Raw genomic sequence first — 24349 nt, 5'->3', positions numbered from 1 at the left:
CGCTAGGAAATATGCCACAGAAAGTAAGTTAAACTTGCTTAATACAGCTTCACGCTGTACCTTTTACGTCTTCTCAAGCAGAGTTTTAAAACGAATTTCTGATCTTCAGCACGTTTAGTTATTTAGGTGATATAATGAACTGCACAAAGCGCCCTCTACCAGACTTACTTTTCAATATGACCACCACATTGTCTAACATCTGCCGTGCTACATTACTACGATGCACATATAATTTCGGGCTCGAAATTTGAGAACCAATCTTGAACAACTACAGATGTGGGCTCGCTGAAACAACGAGTCGACGAAGTGAGTCGCTATATTTTTTATTTTTTATGCTTGTCTGCAGCGTCTTCAAAACTGTTTTTCGGAGTGCTACCTCCGTCAGCGCATTCCACCATCTCTACTCACATCGCTCTACTGGCAGATGTGCGAGGAAGCAACCTTAAAGGCCGGTGGGCTGCGGTCAGCGTGAAGACAGGAAACTGGGCCGCGGGGGCTCGGGTGAGTATTGCTTGCGTCGAGTAAATGTAACCCCACGGCACTAAAAAAACAAAACAAAAGAAGCTGATTAAGTTATTCGCGACTGTAGGCTTTTTTCCAATCACTGGCAAAGATATAGTGGTGCGCAGAAAATACTATTCTCTCGAGAGGCTCACCTGCATGCAGATGCGTCGACTTGGGGTTTTAACTTCATTTCCTCCCGTACACTTGTGCACATGCCTGCGTATTCTTTCAGTCATACACACATGTAAAGAAACATTGTAATAAGTGAGTAATTACTCACTGCCATCCACCCTAGCGCAGCCATACGCTACAACGAAAAGCTATATAGCTTTCTCAGAATATTCGTAGTTAAAAAAAAAATTCGCCCTTGTCCTAAAAGGTTTCGCCAAAGAAATATTATAGACACCCCTAAATGGTGTTTCAAATTAGGTTTTCACTAACGAGAACACGGTCGGATATATATAAAACCATTTTTCTCTCTTAGGTTCTGCTATTGTTGAAGTACAAAGTAATTGAATAATTGTGATTGTTAGTCTCTTAATAGAATAACATCAATTAGAATTTTTTATTAATTAAAACTTGCGGGCATGTTTAATTCGAAACTTAAAGGTGGTTACTTTCCAAAAGTGCTCCGTTCGACAGAATTTTCGTTGTTTGCCCGTGTTCTGAGATATATTGGGTAACAAAAGTAAAAACAGCGCTAAGTTTTACAGAAACCACACAGAAAGACCAGACAAGACGGGCGCTGTCCTGTGTGGTTCTAGCTAGAAGCTCGAAGCAAAGATAGATTAGTTCGGGAACTGGCAGGAGCCTTTTTTTATCAAAGAGAGAGGTGGCATGTGCGTCAGCACCACTTCTATCTCCCTACGAGAAAGTGAGCACATGGGGCTAAAGTATAGGAGATAATGAGTAGGTTTGGTCTGAGTGTGTTTTTGTTGTTGTTTTTTCTTTTTTACCATGTAAGAAATGCGCATGCGTTCACCTTCTTCGGGCTATATATACGCAACATGTGGCTTTCAATAAACATAGGTGGAGTGAGCGCCCGTCCTGTCTGGTCTTTCTGTGTGGATTGTGTAAAAATTAGTTCTGCTTTTACTTTTGTTACCCAATGTTACACACAGTTAGTCCAGCAAGAGGTACTGTTAAGCAGACTTTCTGAGATATATGCCTGCAAATTTTGAGTTAAATCCTCGAAAGTGCACGTGTAGGGCGACTGCGATCGGCCCAATGCACGCGCCACGCTGTTGAAGCTTTTCCGTTCGGGCTTTCGTTATAATACGGGGTGGACCAATATACAGAGATGATAACCGTTCCCATTTAGCCTTTCCCTAGTGAAATCTCGAAAACTCAATGCGTCACACCAGTGTCACACTGAAATGTTTTTTTTACTTTCTTGTATGCGAGGTTTTAGGACATTGCGTTAAAAATTTGCACTCGATTGTATGAAAATACAGGCGTGCTGGCAGAATTATATCATAGGGACTAGTTTAAGAGTGTTATCACCTCTTAGTTTCTTATATCAACTTTCACAGTAACATCAGTTAATGAAATGTGTAAACAGGTCTATTTAGTTAGTGTCCTGATAAAGAAAATATAATCGCCTTTTTTTCGGCTTAGTCACAGAACCCGAGGCAAGAACAGATTTCGTGTGCTGCTGAGAGTTTCCTGATAAAAATTCTGAAAAATGGCCTTTTGGATAAAGCTGGCAGGCACATTTACGTGCTGTAGTCATTGGGGGAAGAGAAGAGATTATCACTCTTTCATCGGTGTGACCATTATTACGTTCGATTTATTTTATTTATTTTGCGCAGTTGAACAACCCTTTCGGTACTGCGAACTCGATGGCTTTCGAATTTTTGCTCCTATTTTGAGCACTTTTCTCAGCAGTTTACCATCTCCCATCGTACTGTTTATATTTTGCTTTTCATTTCCATGCAGTTCGTCTACATTGCCGATACGCCGGGTATTAGTGTAGACCGTCCGGAATACTCAAACTGCCATCCAGATGACCAAAGCGAAGGATGTAAGTAAACAAGCTACGCATAAATTGGGTGTTTGGTTCACTACTTCCTGAAATCTGCACTGAGTAGTTCTATAGGAACTATTTTGTGTAGCTCTGGGTTAATATAAAATAGCTTTAACATGTTACGTTATTGATGTAATTGCTCGGCGCATACTCACATAGAACACTACATACTTGCAAGGTTAGCTTGTTAGCATGAAAATAGTTTGAGACTTAATGCTGGATGCAGCAATACACACCAAAGCCATTATTGTGTGTACATAACTTGCTGACCTTCAAATCATTATATGCGTGCATGACAAAATAAATTAGTTGACATCACTTAACATCAGTCAATAGGACCACTGGCTGCTTAAATGACGTTTGAATTGACAGTGCCAGTGCCAGCGTGCTGTCAGAAGTGTAAAAGAAGAACCGGGCTTTGAAGAGGAAGAGCAGTATGTGATTTAGGCTTTCTCTAAGTGACTGGTGATATCACCTTTTGTTTTGGCATTGGGCAGCAAAATGACGCACCGTTAGGTCGGTGTTGTGTTTTAACTAAGACTGGTGCATGAATGGGACTACCGCGGGACAGTCCAGTTCATGGTTATTGAATTCAAGATCCGCCTGCCCAAGAAAAAGTTGCGCTAAACACTTAAGGAGAACAGACTTGAAGACTACAGCTAAATATTGCCCGCTTTCCAGGGGAAGCGCGCCTTCAAGTCAGCTGCGACTTTTCGAACCCGAAGGACTGTGGGTGGTTTCCTGAGCGCAGAGATGCCGACGTCGACTGGGTTCTCCACATCGGCGCCAATGACACCGGAAATTCAAGTTTCAGGTGGCAGCCCCCAGACAGTGCATCAGGCAATGGTACGCAGTGGAGCTAAACAAATCGGCTCAGAAGCGCTGTGAGGTAGTGGGACATCTATAGCGTGGTGCGCTGCTCACAGTCGACAGAACTTAACGAGCACAGAACCGAGAAAGGGGCGAATTTCGGAGAACACTATTTCTTCGCGCGCATAGGTAGACAACGTACACAAGCGCAGTGAGCAAGACAATTTTAGTATTCACGCATTAATCGCATCGCACGGGCAAAAATCAGTCAATGAATCGATAGTTGAAGATTGTTTGGTTACAGCAAAGCTCATAGTATAAAGGTTGGGTGTACATGTTTCACATTCATTGATGGCAAAAATTATCTTCCAGTGATGTGCACCTATGGAGTATCCGATAGCACCAATAGGCTATCCTGAGAACGTTCTGTTGCGCAGCAAACCAACTCGAGCTTCAGTGGGCGAGTTGGAATCAGATCCGGGGACCCATCATCTGTCAGGAGCGACTCACTACGCAGCGAGCCCCCCTTGCCCTGTGCAGCCATGAGTGCGATTTTGGTTTCTGTCGTCGATTTAGATGTAGTGATAACGCGGCAGATATCTTGCTGTTTCGCGGACACAAGAAGATGCTCCGAATAGCCAGTTACAGTACTGTTTCAATATAAAGGAAAGCGGATCGGATGAAGGCGCTGATGCACTCCGATGCGCGGGTGAAGGTACAGCTGGACGCACTATGAGAGGGAACACGGGAGCGAGAGGCCTCCCTGCTTCTCAAAGCGCTGTCGCCGACAGAAGACGAGAATGGGTGGCACCAGGGCCATGCGCCTCCAACAGAGGAAAACAACAGCAGCAGCCGGCCATGCTTTCTGCGCATGCTTACTGGGCACCTTTGCCGCCGATTTTCGCTGCTGTCGGTGACAGCTGTCTGCGAAGTGCGGTGGCCACGTGCTCTCGTGTTCCCTCTTATATTGCTTCCAGCTGTACTTAAAGCCATAGTTTTTTAGATACCATAAAATTTAACCGGTTTCCAGTAGCGAAAAGCGCAGGAGAAAATAAGCAGGGTGTTGAACGCAATGGCAATGGCAACAAGCCAACGTGCGCACTGTAGACCATGTTTAGGTGCGAGGACACCGCTGGTGGTAAGCGGCGTGACCTTTCCGCACATAATCATCGGCGATAATGAAAACTCCCGTGCGTGCTCAAAGCCACTGGCGCCGCGATAACAATTCGCTCAAGGCAGGCATGCAATCAGCAAATGTACGCTTGTGCACTCCCCACTGGGCTTTGCGGGTCGGGGTGGTTCGGTTGCGCTACCAGCTTGAGTCCGCATTTAGATAGTGTCACCAGTTCTAATGCATGAAAGTCCCACTCGTACTACAATGTACGTCCCTTTCATGGAGCCCGGTTAAGCTTGAAGTTATTACTATTCCTGTATAACACCTAACATTTCCTACATACTAGAATAGTTTTTCTAGCTTTTTGTTTTTCCCATTTAGGTTTTCATTACATCCAACGTTTTGAACGCATTACCTCTGCCACTTTTATAGTTAATTTATGAAGCTTGCGATTTTTCTTCTCTTCGGAACTGGCCCATGCAAGCATGTTAGGAAATCCATCATTCCGAATAGTATTCGAGAATGAGGCTTTAAATGCACTCAGAATTGTTTAGAACCAGGAAAAGTGACTGGTATGCAGGCTCATACTGAGAAGTAGCCAAGGCTTTTTTTTAGAGCAGTTTCACCATTTTTTAATAGTGTAGCTTTTTGTAATTTTGTATTTGTAATCCACTGCAAGATATCCCGTATCTTTTAGTCTTCTTCAAAAAGACCAGATGGCATCCACTTCCATGCCTAGGAGGCCATTCTTGTGTCGCTTCCAAAAGCATAGCTGGCTTCAAATGGCTTTCTTGCAGCTGAAATTGGCAAAATTCGATGCTGCCGCAACTGATGGTTGCACTAGCAGTTGAAGCGTTATTGTGTCCAGAGAAGAGAGAAAGCATGAGTAGAAAATATTCAAGATTTGCACCGGAAAGTGCCTGTAATCAGTTATATAGCTTCCAATGGGTGTCCACCCGAAGATTTTTTTCTTTTCTAAATGTGCCATGACAGTAAAAAAATAAGCAGCTTTACCTGAGGCAGTTTCTGTAAAGCGAAATTCTCTAGTCCATTTCCCACTGACATGCGGCCTCGCAAGCAACACATCGTCTCCCAACTTCGCGTCTTGTTCTCGCTACAAATTTAACTCTGCTATCACCGCTACGTTTTGGAGAAGAGGATTGAGTCGAATTCAGAGACGGGTTGAGCAATAATGTTTTGATAGGCTTTGTAGAGACGGAATAATCTAAATTAGAAATTTACACCCTTTCTTCTTCACAACCGTAAACACAAAGACCTTATTTTATGTTTTGTTCCTGAGCACGAAGCGCCACGCAGAGGTATACCACTTCGTTTAATGGTTCAAATCGACGTTACTTTCCTCTGCCACTGAATTTGTAATGTTGCTTTGTTGCGCAGGTGCTCTGTGTCCATCCAGATCTTTTCTGTTTCGTCTCCTTCAAAAGCAAATGCCGCTTAATTAGTCGTAGAAATCCTTCAACAAGTTTGGTATTCTCAGCACCCATTCTATGCCACTGTGTAAGACAAAGCTGTCTGAAAGAAGACACGCAGAAAGTCTTCAATACTGCAGTGAAGCCTCCGTAAATTTTTTGACAGACGCCATTTCAATGTTTTTTCATGCAGGGGTTTATATGTACTCCCAGAACACGCTGCTCACAAGGAAGACTGCCCACCTTGTCTCCATCCGGATTGGCCCCACTCCGGATGACGGCCGCTGCTTTACTTTCTGGCAAGTGTAGACCTTTTTCGTCGAAGTTTTTTTTGGGCGCAAGAATAACTGCTTGTGAAAATCACCTGGGGCAATATGAAATAGTGTCATGAACATGAAACCTACATTTCGATGTCTTTTGTTAGACAAAAAGGTCGTGAAATGAAATTTTATTGACGTTACTGCTTCTTAAGTCCACACCAGCATTAGGAACGAAAAGAAGCGGCACTAAAAAAGTGAGAAAGTTATACTTCCGCAAATCGCCATTCTGGATATAGCCACCTACCACGACCCTATTAAGGACTCATGGCGGGTTTCTATTTTTACTGTTACTTAATGGCAGTTTTTCTGACTACACTGGTTAGTGAGTGAGCGGTGAAGTGGGAAAGGTTAGCACACTAATTGCAGCCTATGTCATTAAGAAACCATGACATATTTTTGCTACTTCTTTATTGACCATAAAGATATGTGTCCTGCTCGGCTTGCTTATGCAAAAACGCCTGGATTTTTCCCACTTATAATTTCGAACGCAGATTTTCTGCGATGCTCCTTGCTAAGTCATTGAAACGCCTTAAAGAGCACTAACGTCTAAGCCTTTCGCGCTCTAAGCATCTCGCACACGCGTCTAAGCCTCATTTTATAAAATTCCTTCCCATAAATGACATTGTTAGTAGGGCTTCCAGTCTGAGGAGAGCATTCTTTCAAACCGTCTTAATCATTTCTCCTACATTTATTTTTTGTGCAAATATATTAAGGTCTTTTGCTGATGTATGCTCTTTTGCTGATGTATTCTATCCACGTTGACGATAAAGTGTTACGGGAACGTGCGGAAATTTCACACGCTGTTTTCTTGCAGCGTGTATGTCTGGTTCAATGGACCTTTAATGAATGCTCTGTCATTCAACAATCGTGATGCGCTGGGCGGCTAACACTGAAAGGAAGGTACGCTTGTCACCCAGTGCGTCTTGCAAGACTATTTTCTCCGGCAGGTACAACATGTGGCATCCAAACCGTGGAGACCTGAACCTGCTTCAGCGCGTCGGTAATGCTTCGACTACATTACTCTGGAGCCGTACTGCACCGCAGGGCAAGGAGTGGCAGCAGGGGCAAGTGCAGCTGCGCAGCGATGAACCGCACCAGGTGGAAGGCTTGTTTACTCTCCAGAGATAGCATTTCCAAGAACAGCCGGCAGTGGAACTCTGCATGGGAGCTAGAATTTTATATTCGTGAAGTTCTTAATTTTTCAGCATTTGAAAGCTTTGTACCGATTCTCAAACGTGCCTTCAGTAATGGCTACTTATACGGCCCGGGATACAAGCTATCTCGTCTTTCACTATGACTTGAGTGACACATATAACCTGGTTTTACGACTGCCAATTTTTCTGGGGTATTTTCATGAAGACTTTTCACGAGCTTGTCTTCAGGTAATGGCAGGTCTTCAGCATACAACAGAGGTGACTGGTATGGCTTGAATCCCCGTGTAGCATCTTTTCCTTAAGCTGCACGATTCGTGGTAATCGACAAATTTCTCCTTTAGACTGAGCACCCGAACTATGTTAGTATAATTTTAGATGTGATGTTTGTGGGGTCACAGGGGCTTAATGTGTACCTTCAGAGTTCACGGTTCTCAAATTTTGAATATGTTGCTATGAGTTCTTGCTCTTAGAGATAGAACACTTTGTATTTTGCAGTGACAATCTTTTGCTGCACGGATATTATTCCTTTCCATTCCTATTTTCCGTTTTCATTTCACGTAAAAGTAACCCTACCCATCACTGCTTTGGTTACATCATACCAGCCGCGGCGGTAGAATTTCGATAGAGGCGAAATTCTATAGGCACGTGCGTTGTGCGATGTCAGGGCACGTTAAAGAACCCCAGGTGGTAGAAATTTCTAGAGACCTTCACTACTGCGCCCCTCATAGCCTGAGCCGGTTTGGGACGTTAAATCCCTATAAACCATAAACCATCGCTGCCTTCAGTGACACTCAACGCAGAGAGGGGCTACATGTCCAGCATTCTGGACAAAAATTTTTGAATATTAGAAAATTGTGGGGTACTGGTGTAGAAATATTGAAGGCAGTGACTCATTCTTTCGATAAGTAGCAAAATATTTTTTACAGTGTTTTCATCGCTCGCATGAAGCAGTTAAGACTGCCGTAGAAAACCAGTGGGGAAAGCTTTTTACGACAGTAAAAATGTTAAGATCAATAAAGTTCAACCCTGCCGATGGAATATCTGTGAATATATTGGTTAATATAGTAAGATCTTATAATTATGAAAAACTGCGCTCATAGGTTTTTTGCCCGTTTAAAAATAATTTTGTCCATAATTATTGGGAATGTTAGCTGCTGCTCTGAAAAACCTTGTGAAGATATAGCTGACGTACGTTTTGGAGCTAACTCTCAGTACGTTTTTATTGAACTCATTTTCATGCGATGAAATCTGGTTATTGCTAGCAACACGCCTACGCTTCTTGTCGCAGCTTGCACTAGGGCAATGGAAGTGTAATTATCTTTTCGTAATTGAGTTTATTAGTTGTCATCGTTGTTTTTACTCATCAAGAAACATAACGGGCGAGAAACATCGAAATTGTATGCGAGAGCCATCGCTACTTTGGGCGTGACAGTCAGGATAAAAATTCTGTGAGAATGAAGACAATCAGAACTTGGGCACAAGCGTGCAGTTGGGCATGCTTTCTGTTAGTGCGACCACTCAGTCACAATAAAAACTATAGAGAATGTTTACTACATTCAAATCAATGCTAAAGCACAGATTTATGCGACGTAGAGGACGACGCTGAGCGGGCAGCGCCGTGGGAAGATGCGCTCGCTCTAGGCCAGCTGCGGACACGCGAGAGACGATTTTGCTCGGGTCACAACCACAGGATTAGTGCCGCTTAGCAGACGACAATGAGCGGGCAAGTGAGACGGAGCGGTCGCACTAGTCCAGCTGCGAACAGACAACCGAGGATTTCGTTTGGAGTTGGTACCCATTGGATTAGTGCTTGCACACTAAACATTTTACGGGATGCGTGTTCTCAAGAATGAATGTAGTGCAGCGCTCTCTTGCGAACCATTCGCCTGCTATTAGCACAGTGGATAGAGCATGCCTGACCTGCTACACATGCCGACATTCCAGGTGACTGGCTTGCGTGACGGTGCTCAAGTAGTGTTTTTCCCTCGCACCCGCATTCATCAATTTTAGTGAGGGTTGTGGATGCCAATAACTGCAGAATGTTGAGTAAAAAATAGTATAGCTTAAAGGGTTTCCCTCAAATTCTCTTTGGGGTACTGAAACTGTCAGATGTAATGGCTGCGAAGGCTTTGCCAAAAGGAATAAACAAATATTGTGCGTCCCGATCAGCTCTTGAAGCATGTAGAGAAACGTTCTAGCACGAATTTTGAAGCGAATCGCCTATTCGGCCGCATTAACGTGCAGGATAACTTTCACTATACACAACCCACCAACAATAAAAAGCAGAAGCAAAGCCAAGGGCTGTTCGCTATGTCCATCAACCGCACTTGGTGGTTAAAAAATGAAAGGGTAGGTTGAAGTGTATGACATGGCAGAAAGCAATGTTTAGAAACGGGACCAGAAAGGGACGTCTTTGTCGAAAGAGACGGCACAGCAATTTGTCGACTCTTTCTTTTGTTATTTATACCTGCATTTTTTTTCAATCGTTTCAATTCAGCAACTAGCCCAATGAGGCGCTGTTATTAACTGACGGATACCACTCCAGGGTGCGGTGATAAAACAGAGGTGCACAAGATGATATGCCTGTAAAAACAAGAAAAGAATTTGTGGAGGGCAATGAATAACGCCTGCATGTTCGTGGATTTCTATTTTATACCCTAAAACTTAGCACTCTGCTGAATTATCTAAATAGCATTGCGCAAATGCTTGAAATGAAGCTTTGAGCCATCTGGTTTTGTTTTATAGGTGTTTAAAGTCCCAAAGTGGCTCAGGCTATGAGGGACGCCGTAGTGAAGGCCTCCTGAAATTTCGACCACCTGGGGTTCTTTAACTTGCACTTACATCGCACAGAACACGGGTGTCCAGAATTTCGCCTACATCTAAATTCGACCGCCGCGGCAGGGATCGAAGCCGCGCCTTTCGCGTCGGCAGGCGAGCGCCGTAACCACTGAGTCACCGCGGCGGCCTTTGAGCCATTTCCCTTGTAATTTTATAATCTCAGCAAGCTCCCAGACGCATCCGCAACCTCTTTCAAACTTTTGTGGTAATAGCAGCAAGGTTTTATTAGCTAATAGTACGACCACTGTTTTTTTTTATTGTACTTTGAGGAATAAGCTCTCATTGACTTGCGCAATGCATTTACTGACCTGCCTGTGAAGAAGTGGGGGTCTTTCATTTTCTCTACTTTATTTCCAGCTCATGTTCGAGGCAGTCCTGAATCCATTCACAAGTGGCATAATAGCCATTGACAACTTTACGCTGAAGGATGGGCCCTGCGGCTCAGGAAAAGGTTTGAGCATTATAGTTGGCATAACTATAATGTAGAAATATGAGATCCTCTATCTCACGCTGCAGAGATCAAACGTTGCTTGACGAGAAGCTAAGGAATAAAGAAAACCTTTGCTAAACATTGGAATAGTGCTAACTTACGTCAACACGGTTGGCTTTATGAAGGGTTTTGAATATTATAACGCGGATCACCAATAACCAGAAAAAAAGACAGGCATGACGCCTAAGGAATATTACATTAAGACGTTTTGGAGGATTATTCGGTTCGGAAGCATAAAGAAGCGCACAACGCTTCCGGAGGCTCGCGCAAAAAGGACGAAGAAACAAAAGAGAAGACAAAGCGCTGTTAAAACAGTACGTAAAACTCATTACCAGAGTCAGGGCGATTCCTCACCAAACTGGTGACCTTCTCTGGGCACATTATGTTACCATCGGCACTGAAAACAAACACCAATCACTAAGTTGTGGACTACAAGGCACAAAATCGATCGGACTGGTGCTAAAGTACCAGACGTTATGTATGACCACGAAAGCCGCATTTTTTTTTTGCTGCAACAACAGTACTTGAAGAGCCCATCACGAAAATCTTCATAGGGCAGAACTGCATCCTGTCGGAAAATAAAAAAAACGGTTAATTTGAGACAGTTAGCTTGAGGCCATGGTTGCGCACTTTTCGTCTGCTTCTAAAATAAACAATGAATAATTTAGATTACACTTTTCTTACGGGGGTTTTTGTTTTGTGCCTTGAAACACAGTTTTAATTTCAAATATTTTTGCAATATACATCAAGATGAACTCCTGTGTTATTAAGAATTCGCAAATTAGCTTTTCTGTACTCTCATTAAGTGACAATAAGGCAATTTTAAAAAACAAGCCAAGGTATGGTTTGAATATTGAAGGGCAGTGCTTCCACGAATCTTCACCAGTCTTATGTGTTATATGGTTTTGTCAGAAGTGCCGTCATCTGGATTCGAATTTTACGCTTTGTCTTCCGGATATCGTTCCTTCCTTCTTTCCTGATTCCAAGCACGCTCAAAGCTGGGCAGAAGTGCACTTGCGTCTCTCAGTGTAACGTCACCGTTTCGCGATAATATGGCCATGACTGATTTAACGCATCGAATTCGCAGGATAATGCTACACATCAGACTTCTCTCATAATTTTGTGCGTAGGAGTTAAGCCGCGAATTACTTGAGCAAAACTTTCAGCACAAAGGTACCGTGTTAACCACGAGAATGAAATCCCATATTGGTTCTTCCGAAGAGCTACACTTATACTTTTTCCTTCAGCATTCGCCACATGAAATAATTTCGCGTCTGATTATCCTATACGGTAAAAACGTTTGATATAGCTGCAGGGTTGGAGAGGCATGTTCTGTAAGAGTAGTTTTTTTTTTATGTAGGTGCTTGACGGTTTTATCACGTCCTTTTGTAAACTGTGCAGAAATTTGCGAGGATTTCTGGCGCCACGCCATTGCCTGAAGAGTTTTGAAAGAAATATCTAACCACTTCCGTGTTCTCATAGCACTGCCCTATGAAACAGTAAACATAAGCAATACGTAGGCTCTAAGTAGATTTCAGTTTCCAGCTGAACGAAATTAGCTTTTTTTTTGCATTGACCAACCTCAGTTATTTTTTTCAAAATGGCCCAATGCACTTATGTGCTTCTTGGTGTTCATACGTTTTGCTATAATAACAATACCCTCTTTCGTGGCTGTTGTTAACAGGGTGTACTTTCGAGAAAGACGCTTGTGGGTGGGAACTCCACAACTGGGTTACTGCGGAAAGCAGCAGCGTCAGTTTGCCGCAAGGAGACCATACCACTCGGGCCCCATCAGGTGACGTTATTATGTATTTAATGCCTTGAAGAAAAACATTCGTGGCCTTTTGTTTTTTTTTACGCTGACTTTTGTTTCCTTTCGCACACAGGCCGCTTCGCCTTGGCCCAGCCTCCTAGTGGCCGCATGGTCAGCCCTCGGGGCTGGTATGACCCGTCGCAGAACAAGTGCCTTCGCTTCTGGTTCTTCATGGCCGGCACGGCTGCCGAGAGACTAAACGTAACTCGTGTGCCAGAGGACAGCCAGGAGGAAGAATCTATTTGGTTTGAAACTGCAGCTAATCTTCGATTGAACGACTGGTACTCGGCAGCTGTCAACTTGATCGGGCACAAGGGAAACGCTGTCGTGAGTGGATTTAGTGTTTCTAGCTATGGTACTCGCATTTTGGAGGCAGCGCTTTCCACTTTTTAAAGAAGTGATTCGACAAAAGTTTAGCGAGATCTACCGTTTGACATCCTCTCTGTCTGCTTCTAGAACCTTGTATGCATGAATGTAACAGGAGGGAGGTCAGACAGGCTGAGCACGGTCACCTAGGCTCGACAACCACGCGTGCGCATTGTTGACTTCATATCTTGGAATAAGAAACAGCCTTTCTGCAGCAATGTAAAGCGTCAAACGGGGCAGGGCGATCATGTAAAAACAAGCCCCCAAAGTAACGCCCAGTGCCACTCTCTCGGAAACGAGGTAGCGTCAGTGCACTCTTAAACACATCTGTCTAAGAGCGCTCGAACGTCTCAGCGGGGAGTACACTTGCGACATTTACGGGTGGCCCAGAGCTAGAAACTTTAATTATCGGGCATGGGCATTCCTATAGATCGTGTTCAACTACTAATGTTTTTTAAAACCTGTATCGGGCCCGCTAGGCAGCGGCTATGCTCATATATGCACAACATATCAAGCCGCTCGAGTGCTCTAGGCAAGTGTGCGGACGACTGTACAATTGAAGTTTCTGTTCGTCTTCTTCCCTTGTAATACATATACTGCATTAATCTAAAGCCCTGATTGCAATCGTCCGGTTGCGTTAAGTGAGTCAATTCACCCACCCCTAGATACTGTTGCGGCGGCTTGGCACGACTCTTCAGTCACCCAACCTGACAATGATTTACTAACAAGGGTGAATTGAACCCGTGACAACTCAACAGACCATGCCACGTTAACTTCAGACGAAACCGTGAAGTTGGTACCTTGATACATTTGAGCATAACAGATAGGTGTTCTTACTTTTAGAAACTTACTTTATTGCGCAAGGTGTGCCAGAAATATTATTACTCCAAATCACCGGTGCCTGTATTGTGTCCGTTAGCGTACAGCGACGCAGTGATCAGTTTCAGACGTACTGCTCGCCTACATAATGTCGAGTAAGAATTCCCTGATCGCCCGCAAGCTCCCGCGTTCTAATAATGGAGCCGTTTCACGAACTTGCACAAACGTGCTCGAGCTACGGGCGTGTCACTCCGGAAGCATTCGCAACTTCGGCTTCAAGCAATCATTTTTTGCCGAGGAGGGCTACGCTTACAGTTCACCGTTGTGCTACGGGAGAGCACAACAAATAAATGTGCACAAACGCTTGCTTCGCCTACTGGATGCGTGGCCGGAAATATTTCAGTAGAAAAATCCTCAGAGCATTTGTGTGGGTTAAAACCTGGAGGCACGCTAACGCTCAATTGTTTTCGTGTTCTTTTAATTAACATATATTATACAGACTTCGCGACTACAAGTAGCGTCTGTCATGCCTAATTCTTACAACGTGCAGACGGTATTCGAGGCATCGGCTTCGGGGGAGCCTGGCACCGCAGTTGCTGTAGACGACATCACCCTTGGTGATGCAGCCTGCCCTCCACCAGGAAGCTGCTCCTTTGAAGAGGACATGTGCAACTGGCACAACAATAGAGGACCAAGCTACGCTCAGTGGTACCGACAGAAGGGACGCACTGCTTCTTTGTACAGCAATCTCGAAAAAGACCACACGCTGGGCACCTCCGAAGGTCAGTACGATTGCTTAGTGGCTGGTTGGAAGCTATATGACAGTGCGGTTTGTCACAGGGTAAAAAGTGCACTGATTAACCAAGGTACTAGGAAGGTAGAAAGCAAGTGCTGCGCCTTTCGTACGAAATAATTTTCAGGAAGATGTAAACGAATGCATTTTTGATTCAGACATTCAACTTACGTTCAGGGGCACAACATTACCATGGTTATTTATGGCCACATTCCACATTAAATTATAAAAAAAAACATAGTTCTGAGATAGCGTAGGTCTCAGTGCATGAAATTTTTTTCCGAATTTTGCATTCACATGATGACCATAAACATGAGGACCATTAACTAGTGTCGAGCATGCTGTTCTTGGCTTTCTGTTCTCCTGGGCTGTAAAGTAGCAGCCGCTTTATACCCTAGGCAGCTGTTTCGCCTAATAACAAAACGGTTAGAGACCTAACACTGCATTTCAAAGGGTCACAACAAGCTCGCAACTTTGTCGCCTTCTTTGCTGCATGAGCTTTCAAAGCCGCCTCACAAGAGCACAAAATGCTTTCGTCACGGGAAGTTTTTGTTCGGAAAAAGAAGAACCTTAGACTTCGTTTCTGGCTCATTGATTGACACTTGCAGGCATCGTTTCACATTAACCTTTCAAACATGACAGTTACCCAGAACTTTGCGACTAAAAGAACGTTTTTTTATTTTGTTATATAGCATGGTGAACAGTCTAGTGAGTCCCCTGACTGAGCAGTAATAACCATAAAATAAACATAGGAGACAATCTAGCTCATAGAAAACGAAGGGAACAGAGGTAAAAAAAAAGACGATTCAAGGTGCAGTTTATATATAAACATTAAGAAGATCCGCTCACTTTATGAGCGCAATGAACGACTAATAGTGCGCCATACTTCACTACTAAGAAAACCTTAGAACTGCGTCGTAATATGCGCAAGCATTCGGTGCATTATAAAGATACTCGAATTTTCCCCATTGGCACCATTTATGTACCCCGCATCAAACGAGCTGGGAAAAGAGAAGCTATCATAACTGTCTACATATGTATGCGATTTGCGGTTCAACGTCCCGAAGTGACATATCAGCTCTGATTCACCGTGTAGTAAAGTACTCTGAATTTGTAATAAAGAAGTAATTACTCACTGGCACCCACCCAAGAGCAGCCACACGGCTGCGCTCCGATTTGCAATATTTGACCAGCACTCTTCCCACTTGGAGTTATTGATCGATTCGCTCTCGCCTTACCTTAAGGTTGCCGTCCCGGTTAGCTCAATTATAGCCACTGCTCCGATGAAGCGGTGGTCCTTGGTTCGAACCGCAGACCAGAACGAATTTTTCTTTAACTGCCAAGTTTCTGAGAAATCTGTTTAGCTTTTGTTTGTTGCCGTATGGCTGCGCTTGGCTGGATGGCAGTGAGTAATTACTTCCTTATTACAAATATACTCCACCTTGGGGGATTCCCCTAAAGATTTGACCACCTCTGAGTATATATAATAGAGATCAACTGAGGTTCTTTAACGTGTGCTCCTATCGTGCAGCAGACAGGAGTTTTTTCATTTCACCTCCATTGAAGTTTGGCCGGTGTGGCCAGGCCTCATACTGCTCTGTATGAAATTACTTACACTAATCAAATTACGAGAGTCATCCGAAAATTAAGGTCTCCAGTTCCTTTATAAGTCGAAAGAAATGCTTATTTTAGGCAATTTACAAATAACTTAAAAGGAAGACCATTCTTCTACTTTTTCACATTATTGCTGTGGCGGTCTATGCATTTTTGCAGACGCTGGGGCAGTTTTTTATGCCCATGTCATACCAGCTCGCCACCATGCCGTTGAGGAAGCGTTTGACGGCATCTTTCACTTCGTCATCATATGTGAAGCGCCTTCCAGCGAGATGTTCTTTTAGCTTTGGAAACAAATGGTAGTCACCTGGTGCCAAGTCCGGACTGTAGGGTGGGTGACTGATGACGTCCCATCCAAACTGTGTCATGAGAGTGACGGTTGGGCAGGCAACAGGGGGGCGAGCGTTGTCGTGCAGAAGACCCACGCCCTTGCTCAGCATTCCTCTTCTGCGCTTTTGAATAGACCGCCTGAGTTTTTCAAGGGTCTCACAATATCTGTCCGTTTTTACTGTGGTGCCAGCAGCCATGAAGTATAGCAAGAATACCCCTTTTCGATCCCAAAACACAGTTGCCATGACATTGCCAGCAGACTGTGTTCGCTTGAATTTTGCCTTCGACTTGGGCGAAGAGGAGTGCCGCCGCGCACGTGATTCCTTGTTTGGTCTCACGTATGAAGTGGAATGCCCAGGTTTTGTCACCCGTAACAATGGAATCCAAAAAGTCTCCTTTTCATCTCCATAACGCCGAACAAATTCCCGGGGGGAGTCAACGCATTGCCGTTGATGGTCGCGTTCCGATATTTCCACTTTGCTGTCAAAATCCTATAAATATTGCTTCTAGAAACGCCAGGAACCAAAATGCAGAGTTCGTCAAGTGTGATCCGCCGATCATGCCGCATCATTTTTACGACCTTCGCGAGTGTCTCATCAGATATTGACGGTCTCCCGCTTCTTTCTTCGTCGTGAATTTCAATGCGACCACCTACGAACTACCTACCCCGCTTGCGGACGTTTTTAACATCTATGCACAACTCTTCATACACTTCCGTCAACTGGCGATGAAGTTCGATTGGTTGAACGCATTTTGCGTTCCAAAATCGAATAACTGCGCGAACTTCGCTCCTGGTGGTAACAACAAAAGGGCGCTCCATTTCAAATGGCTGCCGTGCCAAGACTGCCAGTTCCTTTCGGGCTGAGTCATGGCTTGTATGGAAGACGAGGAAGTATGGCGAGCAGCCACGCAAAGAGATTCCCTACGGCCGCAGCGTTTTTGAAACCTTACTTTTGGCATTACCCGCGTATATGGAGTGTGGAATTTCGAATTTAGTTAGCGTTGTTTCTTTAAATGCAACCACCGAAAGAAAACTGAGTAAAGAAAGAAAGGCTAGCGCTCTGTACATGTCGCATGTGCACCTCGTTTGTCCGTGCCTTTTTCGCGGAATTACGTACATTTTTGAAGAAGCCGCGAAGTCCTTGTTGCACACCAAAATCAACAACCCACAAATCTGCGCAGTGCCCTCCAAAAGCAACGTATTGGAGTAAAGTTTTTGCGTAAACCTCGAATCAAACGTGATGCCGCAATAAAGGAAAGGCTGTTAAGCATCCAGCACGGCTCAAGAAGCGGACAACTCAGCGATGTTGTTTTGCCTGTGTCCTCCTAGGCCAGAGGTAAACAGGTCAACATCGACACTATCGGGGTCTGTCAAGCGACAGTGACTGTCTTACTAACTCGTGCTCATAAAGACTCATCGCACGTTAAGTCGTCTGGTGCAAAAGAATCAACTGGTTACAAATTTTTAGTTAGCCAGCCTTAATGCAGCTCTCCTTGTGAAAAAAACACTTGTGAGCAATCTGCAAGTCGCCTCCTGCGCTTTTACGAACCCCCATCAGCGGCTATCCGCATTGTTTTTTCTAGAACAATACCAAATACACAGCAAGTTCTCTTTGGCAGCAGTGCACCATAATAGTGTTCAAGTTTCTTTTGCAAAAGCAGTCTGGAATAATGATATTCTATCTATGGTAGCAGTGAAGCGGCGAGACAAAATTCCTTATTCTAAGCATGCTACAACAAGATAGAATTATTTGGCTAAGAACCGCATGTTAATAAAAGATCGTCGTATTCAATAATGTAATCACTGCAGGCACTTCTCCGAGCCCCAGGATTGGCGGAAATAGACTCAAAAGTCATTAAGTTCTGCATGGGACTCTGTGCTCTTGGGATATAAATCTTGTGTCCAGGCGAGGCACAGAAGGAGATTCAACACTTCACTGAACATGCTAGTTTTGAGTTGAGTGAACGCTTTGCGTATAAAACATGTGCTATTCCTTTCGGCATCAGAGATGACCGGAATAGTTACTCCGTCTCGTTTCTGTATGAATTGATTTATTGGCTTCAAACACAATATAGAGAAAAAACAAAAAATCAGATTCGAAGCGAAACTTCGAGCGAGCCTGCGGCTCCCAAGATTTAAGATTAAGTTGGATGATGTAGGTTTGGAACCGTGATCGGTGGCGAACGAGATGGAACAAGCTAGGTGTCTGGAACTGGTAAAGGGGGCTGCCGAACTATATGAAGCACTGATAAATTGATGACTCCGAGTTATAAGGCAGCTAATGTTATTTGTCACCACATGGTGTTAGATATTCGAGTCAGATTTCGCGCTTAGATCCGCTATATTGAGCCAGATATTCCGGAATGTTTATATATTAGCGCAAATCAGCTTCTCTTGATTTGAAGTTGTTTTAATGCTGTCCTCATGTTATTCCAGGATACTACCTGCTGCTTGACTCTGAAGACCTATCCAGTATGGCCTCCGGCAGCTTACAGAGCCAGACTCTGCACTTGGGCCCTCTTGTCTGCTTCCAGTTTTACTATCACATGAAGAAAGGTAGATAGCTGATTGTTAAGAACACGCCTAATTTTAATTGTAAATGCTTTTGTCGCACATTTCCATTTGATAACTCAATTTTCATTCATTTGCTTTTCGCCTTGCTGATATTTAATATTGCATTGCTCTCATGCGCCAATAGCCTGTAGATCAAGTTGCGCCGACAAGCTGCTAGTCTAGCGCTACTTTCCTACAAAGATTTCCTAATAATGAAACACTTGTAAAATGTTCACTTTGTCAGAAGGAGCATTTGCTGACGCGACAAAAAAAAGACATCCTAATTCTTGTGCCAATGGTCGCTTTGAAGAAGTGGGCGTGAATTGGCTTGAAGACAGGTACCTTTCATCTCGCTCATTGTTAATCTGACCCACATGACCAATTTATGTACTTCGCATTACTGCAAGGCGAAGAACTAAGATAATCTTTGTTGGGAATGATCTAATTTTTTTTGGTAACAGATCTGCAAAATAATGAAGTTTTACACGTAAAACTTGCATTCCTTTCCTCCGCTTCCTCGACAGCGTCAGCCACTTTGAACATCACGTTCCTCGACCCGTCTGGTGTCCCTACTGGAGAAACCACGATCGCAAGTGGTCCGAAGTTCTCTGAATGGACGCTGCTCTCGCTTGAACGCACCGACTTACCACCCGTATTCTCGGTCAGTGCCAAAACTCTTTTTCACTAAACCAGAGCGCTAAAACGGTGCCATCTTAGCGGGGTACTGAATGAGAAGTTAAACCAATCCGGGTTTATCAAACGCCCTGACTCTGTTTCTGGGGTTGGAACAGATATTCCTTTGCAACGTTTGTTCGAAAATTAGACTAGTGTTACGGTCAGACGTAAACGCCTGAAATATTTTACAAAAGGTTAGCAAGAAGCGAATTCAGCTATAAACGAAAGTACAAAGGTGAAAGAAGTGCCCTATCGATGCCATAGCTTGAAGACTTTCCGTACGGCCGCTTTCAAGCATTCTCACAGATCGTCAGTTGCTGCCACTGCTAAAGCGTAAATCGCTAACTTGGCTCTTCTTTTCAATAGAGGAACGAAGAAGATTAAAGGAAAAGGCCGACAACGCCACAGGGCCGTCACCACCCCGATACCGCTGTTGCACAAGCGTTCGTTCGTGGTTCAGTAAATTAATGCCATTCATGTGCGACATCGGCGAAACCGTAGGCGAAAAGAAGACCTGCCGAACTTTAAGTGCATAAAAATAAGGCGCATATATCCCGCCTCCGATCTGACGCTCTCCTGTACAATGGGTACCGGTAGAAATAAGATCTGGCGTCACATTAAAACCGCTTTTGGCGCGCCACCTTAGAGTAATGTGAATTGTGACGCCACCTGTTGTAATTTTTCTGCACTTGTTCAAAAACCCTCATATATCGCCCTTTGACATTCGTAACTGCACTGGTCACAAATGCGGCACTGTCTCTAGTGAGGCGTTAGTCACAGCGCCGCTGCAGTCGCCATATCCAATACACTGTTTCCAACCACCTAATAGCTTTTCGCAGTTAAGTGGTTTTGTTTTGTGACATATAAACAATACAAAAGCTGCATTATTTTTTTCTCGTTTGCAAAATTTGCTGTCTAGTACACAACATGTCGCATAATTCGGATGTAAATGATGTAACAATGTACGTGCGCTAACCTGAGTGCACACGTCATACACAAGATAAGAGTTTATGCTAGTCATTTACTCACTTGTTTTCTCTGTTTGGACTCAGAAATGTATTTGATAAGAACGACTTTTTGGGCTAGTTGGTATAGATTCATTGCTACGAGGCAGCGCTCATGCAGAGACGACGGACAGCGCTTGGCTGTGTGTCTTTTATTGTCCGTCGTCTGTGCGCGCTGCCTCGTAGCAATAAAGCTTGTTACTGGATTTTTAACGCCATTTCTCTTTAGACGCTTCCTTCGGTGGCATTAGCGGCGTATTTTGTTTGCTCTCAGTCGCAGCTACTTGGACTGCGTGGTGGATCGGGAAAAAGAAAACTTGAACTTGTGGAACAAGCAGCATTGGCAAATTCCTGCACTTTTCTGAACTTATTGTCCCATAATTCATCCCAGCAAACGGCAAGGACTGACGAAAACATGCTATAAAGCAATGCAGAGATTTTACACATTGCGGCAGGAAAGACAACTTTGGGGACTCTTGATGACTTGTGATAGCATTGCAATGTGACAACATTGGCATGTGATAGCATTAGAATAAGTGAATTTATCAGATAGGCCACAACGCCTGGTTTTTTCCGCGTTGAAGCTGCAGTTTGCGGCGGTGCAAGTGGAGATAGGCGACGAGGAGGGGGGGAGGTGTCAGGTGGAACATCACGTTACCTGAACACGTCGCAACTTTCTCGACAAATGAGCGAATAGAAGAAAACTAAGGGTTTTTTCGCAATTCCATGACGTACCACAACGCCGTGTGTTTTTCCATCATAAGGCTTTCAATGTTATAGCATTAAAAGTGCCCCCCCCCCCCAAATGGCTGGGATTCAACGTGACTTGAAGCTAGTTATACGAGCTAAACCTCTGTTAAGCATGGTCTCCAGTGTAACAAATCAAATGTCAAGGTCAGGGTCAAAGGTCAAGTTCAGGTACCAAATACTGGGGTTGCCGTGCGGGAAAAGAGGGCTGGCTTTCTTTTGACACTAGGGTACCCCGGTACAGTGTCTGTCTGTAAGGAGATTTTAAGTTACAATATGAAGCCCCACTCAGCAACACCTAGCGCGCGCGCAAAGGTCGATAAGAACGAGACCCGCGTCTCGTCCTCTTCAGCGCTCGCTGTTTCGGTGCAGCTCTAGTAGAGGGCTAGTCACTTTGTTATAAACAATAAAGAGGTTCTTGCTGTAAACGCTTCAAGGCAGGCGTGACTTTTATTCATAGAGATTTGTTCGAAATGTCGAAGAAAGAGCCTCGCAAATGGCTACCTTACTGCAAACAACCGAATGTGGTACTCAAGTAACACTTGTTGCTGGGCTAGTTGGTGCATAGTTCTATGTACAAATGTTAGCGCAAAATAAGACACATTCACAAGAAAGGTGGACAAGACAACGCACTACTGACAACTGATTTTTATTGAAACACATAACACATAGGTGGTGTGACGGTGGTGATAGGTGATAGGTGGTGTGACGGTGAGCCTATATAATATGTGTTTCTTTCAATAAAAATCAGTTGTCAGTAGCGCGTTGTCTTGTCCACCTTTCTTGTGAATGTGTCTTATTTTGCGCTAACGTTTGTACTTAGAACAGAATGTAGTATCTGGTAACGTGGGTTGAAACGTTAGCATTTATTGCAGTGCCCTGGTAAATTTGCCCATTTAATTTTCAATATTATATGAATCAAGTGCAAGACAAAAAAGCGGTTATCACTACATTGACGTCTATTTTCGGCAACGCCTGTCGAACGGCTGCGGCGCTCAGCATTTTCAAAAAATATGGGCAAGATTACTTGGTACATTTGGTTTCGTTCAAATAATTATATTTACCCAATGCGCACCTAGATTACAGGAAAAACTGCCTGTTGCTTATTTAAATTACTCATGATCGCAAAGACAGGCATTTTTATTCTGCCAAAAAAAGTTTAGCAATCATGATTATTCCCTGACAGGATGGGTCCTTGCTCTGCAACCTTCTTTTAACGTTGAGATGTGTGTGCATCGGTTTTTCTTGCCTTCTTGAGATCAATTTGCTTGAATGAACATGTATTTTTTATTGAAACATTATAGCAATATTGTTACGCGGCGGCCAGCCGAAGAAAGAAACGAGATGACTGATGGCAATGAGATGATTTACGGCCGCTGGCCATTGCGCGAGCTCTCCGTACCGCGTCACTGCCAACTTCGTCGTCTTCGTAACACAACTCGGGGCCACCGAGCGATCGTCCCGATCGTTGACGAAGAGACGCACGAAATGGCGATGGGCTTTGGTGAAGCTCTGGCTGCCACTTTGAAGGAGATGAGCGAATGATTCCTGGTCCGTGAAGCTTCCGGGCTACAAGTCAACAGAAGCCGACGGTCGAGGCTTTTGGGCGCACCGAATCACATTGGCAGGGGAGCGGTGTCCTTGCATGTGGGGAGCGTCTCTGGTTGGTGGGGTCATAGGTTCGAGTGGCGGCAGCGTCGTCATCTCGTCGTGTCTTCTGGTCGGGGCGGGGGACGGGGCTGGGGTGAGCGGCGAGGTCGGTCAGGTCTACCGGGCTGATGACCACGACAGCCGCAGGACGCCGAAGCTCCGGGACCAGGATGGCGATGATTACCTAGCACCTCACGCCAAATGCTACGCTGCGGGCAGCCGAACAATGATGGCAATTAGATGATTTAATGCCCGCTGGCCAACCCCGAGCACTCCGTCTTGCGTCACTGCCAGCTTCGTCTTCTTCGTCATAGTATAACGCTTCTGGATTTCACTGTACCACGTTATTCCCCCAAAATTGTGTTTGCTGAATAACGTTAGATAAAAGGTGTCCAGTACTGCTGCCTATCTTAAACTACTTTGAATGATTTGCGACAGTGAACAATACTGTTTTGAGGATAGCTATAGGGTTGGAAGGCATTGTCAGACGCAGGTATAGTTTTCTTTGTACCTTGACTTTTGATTTACTGGTTTGGCAAATCTTGAACGTTTTTGCAATACATACAGGTGGGACGCTAAAATTTCTAGCAGATTTGTAAAATGTGGTCAGCGTGGAGTGGAAAAGATGTCCCTAGAAATGCTTGCTATGTTTGTGTGTCGTGAAACTGCTTCTTTGAACTGTTCGTAAAGTATAGCTGTGGGATGGAGTTTTTCGGTTATCATTTACAGCGCAAAAATTAATTCGGAGCTTTCACCGAGTGTGTCTTTCCAAGGAGACCATTATTGAAGGCCACATATTTAGTTGTTAAACTTGTCTCTCAATCATAAGTACGCCCAGAGCTGCAATTCTCCTGCGCTCTCATGATCGCAGCATTGTTGCGCAAACCAACTTCTTCACTGAGCACTGCCGTGTAAAACTACTGAAAGACTATTAAAAAATGTCTCGTGAGGCCATGTCCTACAATGTAAAATCCGAATTCTTGTTCGAAACGTTGACATAGCGAGAATGGGAGCACAAACTTCAGCCGTTATCCTTGAGTAAGGTCACAATGACCTGTGTACATTCAAGTTCAAAAGCATTCTTTGCTTATCTTAATTTTTCTATGGTATTTGTTTTTATTGGTGTAGTCTTCACGCTTACATTCGTCATGGTATAAAAGGTTTGAACTGTATTGCCAGGAAGTGGTGACTGCAATCTGAGGAGCAGAACAACAGCGAAGATGGCGTCTACACAAAACTTTATTTGGGGCTGACTTGCGCCCACAATGGACTGAATCACTCGGTGGCGGCGTAGCAAC

At 44.2% G+C, this 24349-nt stretch overlaps 1 protein-coding gene across 1 annotated transcript in view; it reads left to right on the top strand.

Annotated features, from left to right (window-relative positions):
• The window catches only part of LOC144128189 (MAM and LDL-receptor class A domain-containing protein 1-like), a 197039-nt gene that overhangs the window by 157729 nt on the left and 14961 nt on the right, over window positions 1-24349 (top strand). Inside the window, exons 48-58 of the mRNA XM_077661338.1 lie at window positions 347-501; window positions 2443-2527; window positions 3212-3376; window positions 6078-6183; window positions 7152-7302; window positions 10554-10647; window positions 12371-12481; window positions 12573-12826; window positions 14235-14466; window positions 18859-18978; window positions 19500-19636. Of these exons, the coding sequence (XP_077517464.1) occupies window positions 347-501; window positions 2443-2527; window positions 3212-3376; window positions 6078-6183; window positions 7152-7302; window positions 10554-10647; window positions 12371-12481; window positions 12573-12826; window positions 14235-14466; window positions 18859-18978; window positions 19500-19636 (1610 nt within the window). The remainder of the gene's footprint in view (window positions 1-346; window positions 502-2442; window positions 2528-3211; window positions 3377-6077; window positions 6184-7151; window positions 7303-10553; window positions 10648-12370; window positions 12482-12572; window positions 12827-14234; window positions 14467-18858; window positions 18979-19499; window positions 19637-24349) is intronic.

This window comes from Amblyomma americanum, chromosome 4, assembly GCF_052857255.1.
Source record: "Amblyomma americanum isolate KBUSLIRL-KWMA chromosome 4, ASM5285725v1, whole genome shotgun sequence".
NCBI classification, from domain to species: domain Eukaryota; kingdom Metazoa; phylum Arthropoda; class Arachnida; order Ixodida; family Ixodidae; genus Amblyomma; species Amblyomma americanum.
Note: the sequence above shows the minus strand (reverse complement) of the source record. Positions and strands in the feature narration are given on the sequence as shown.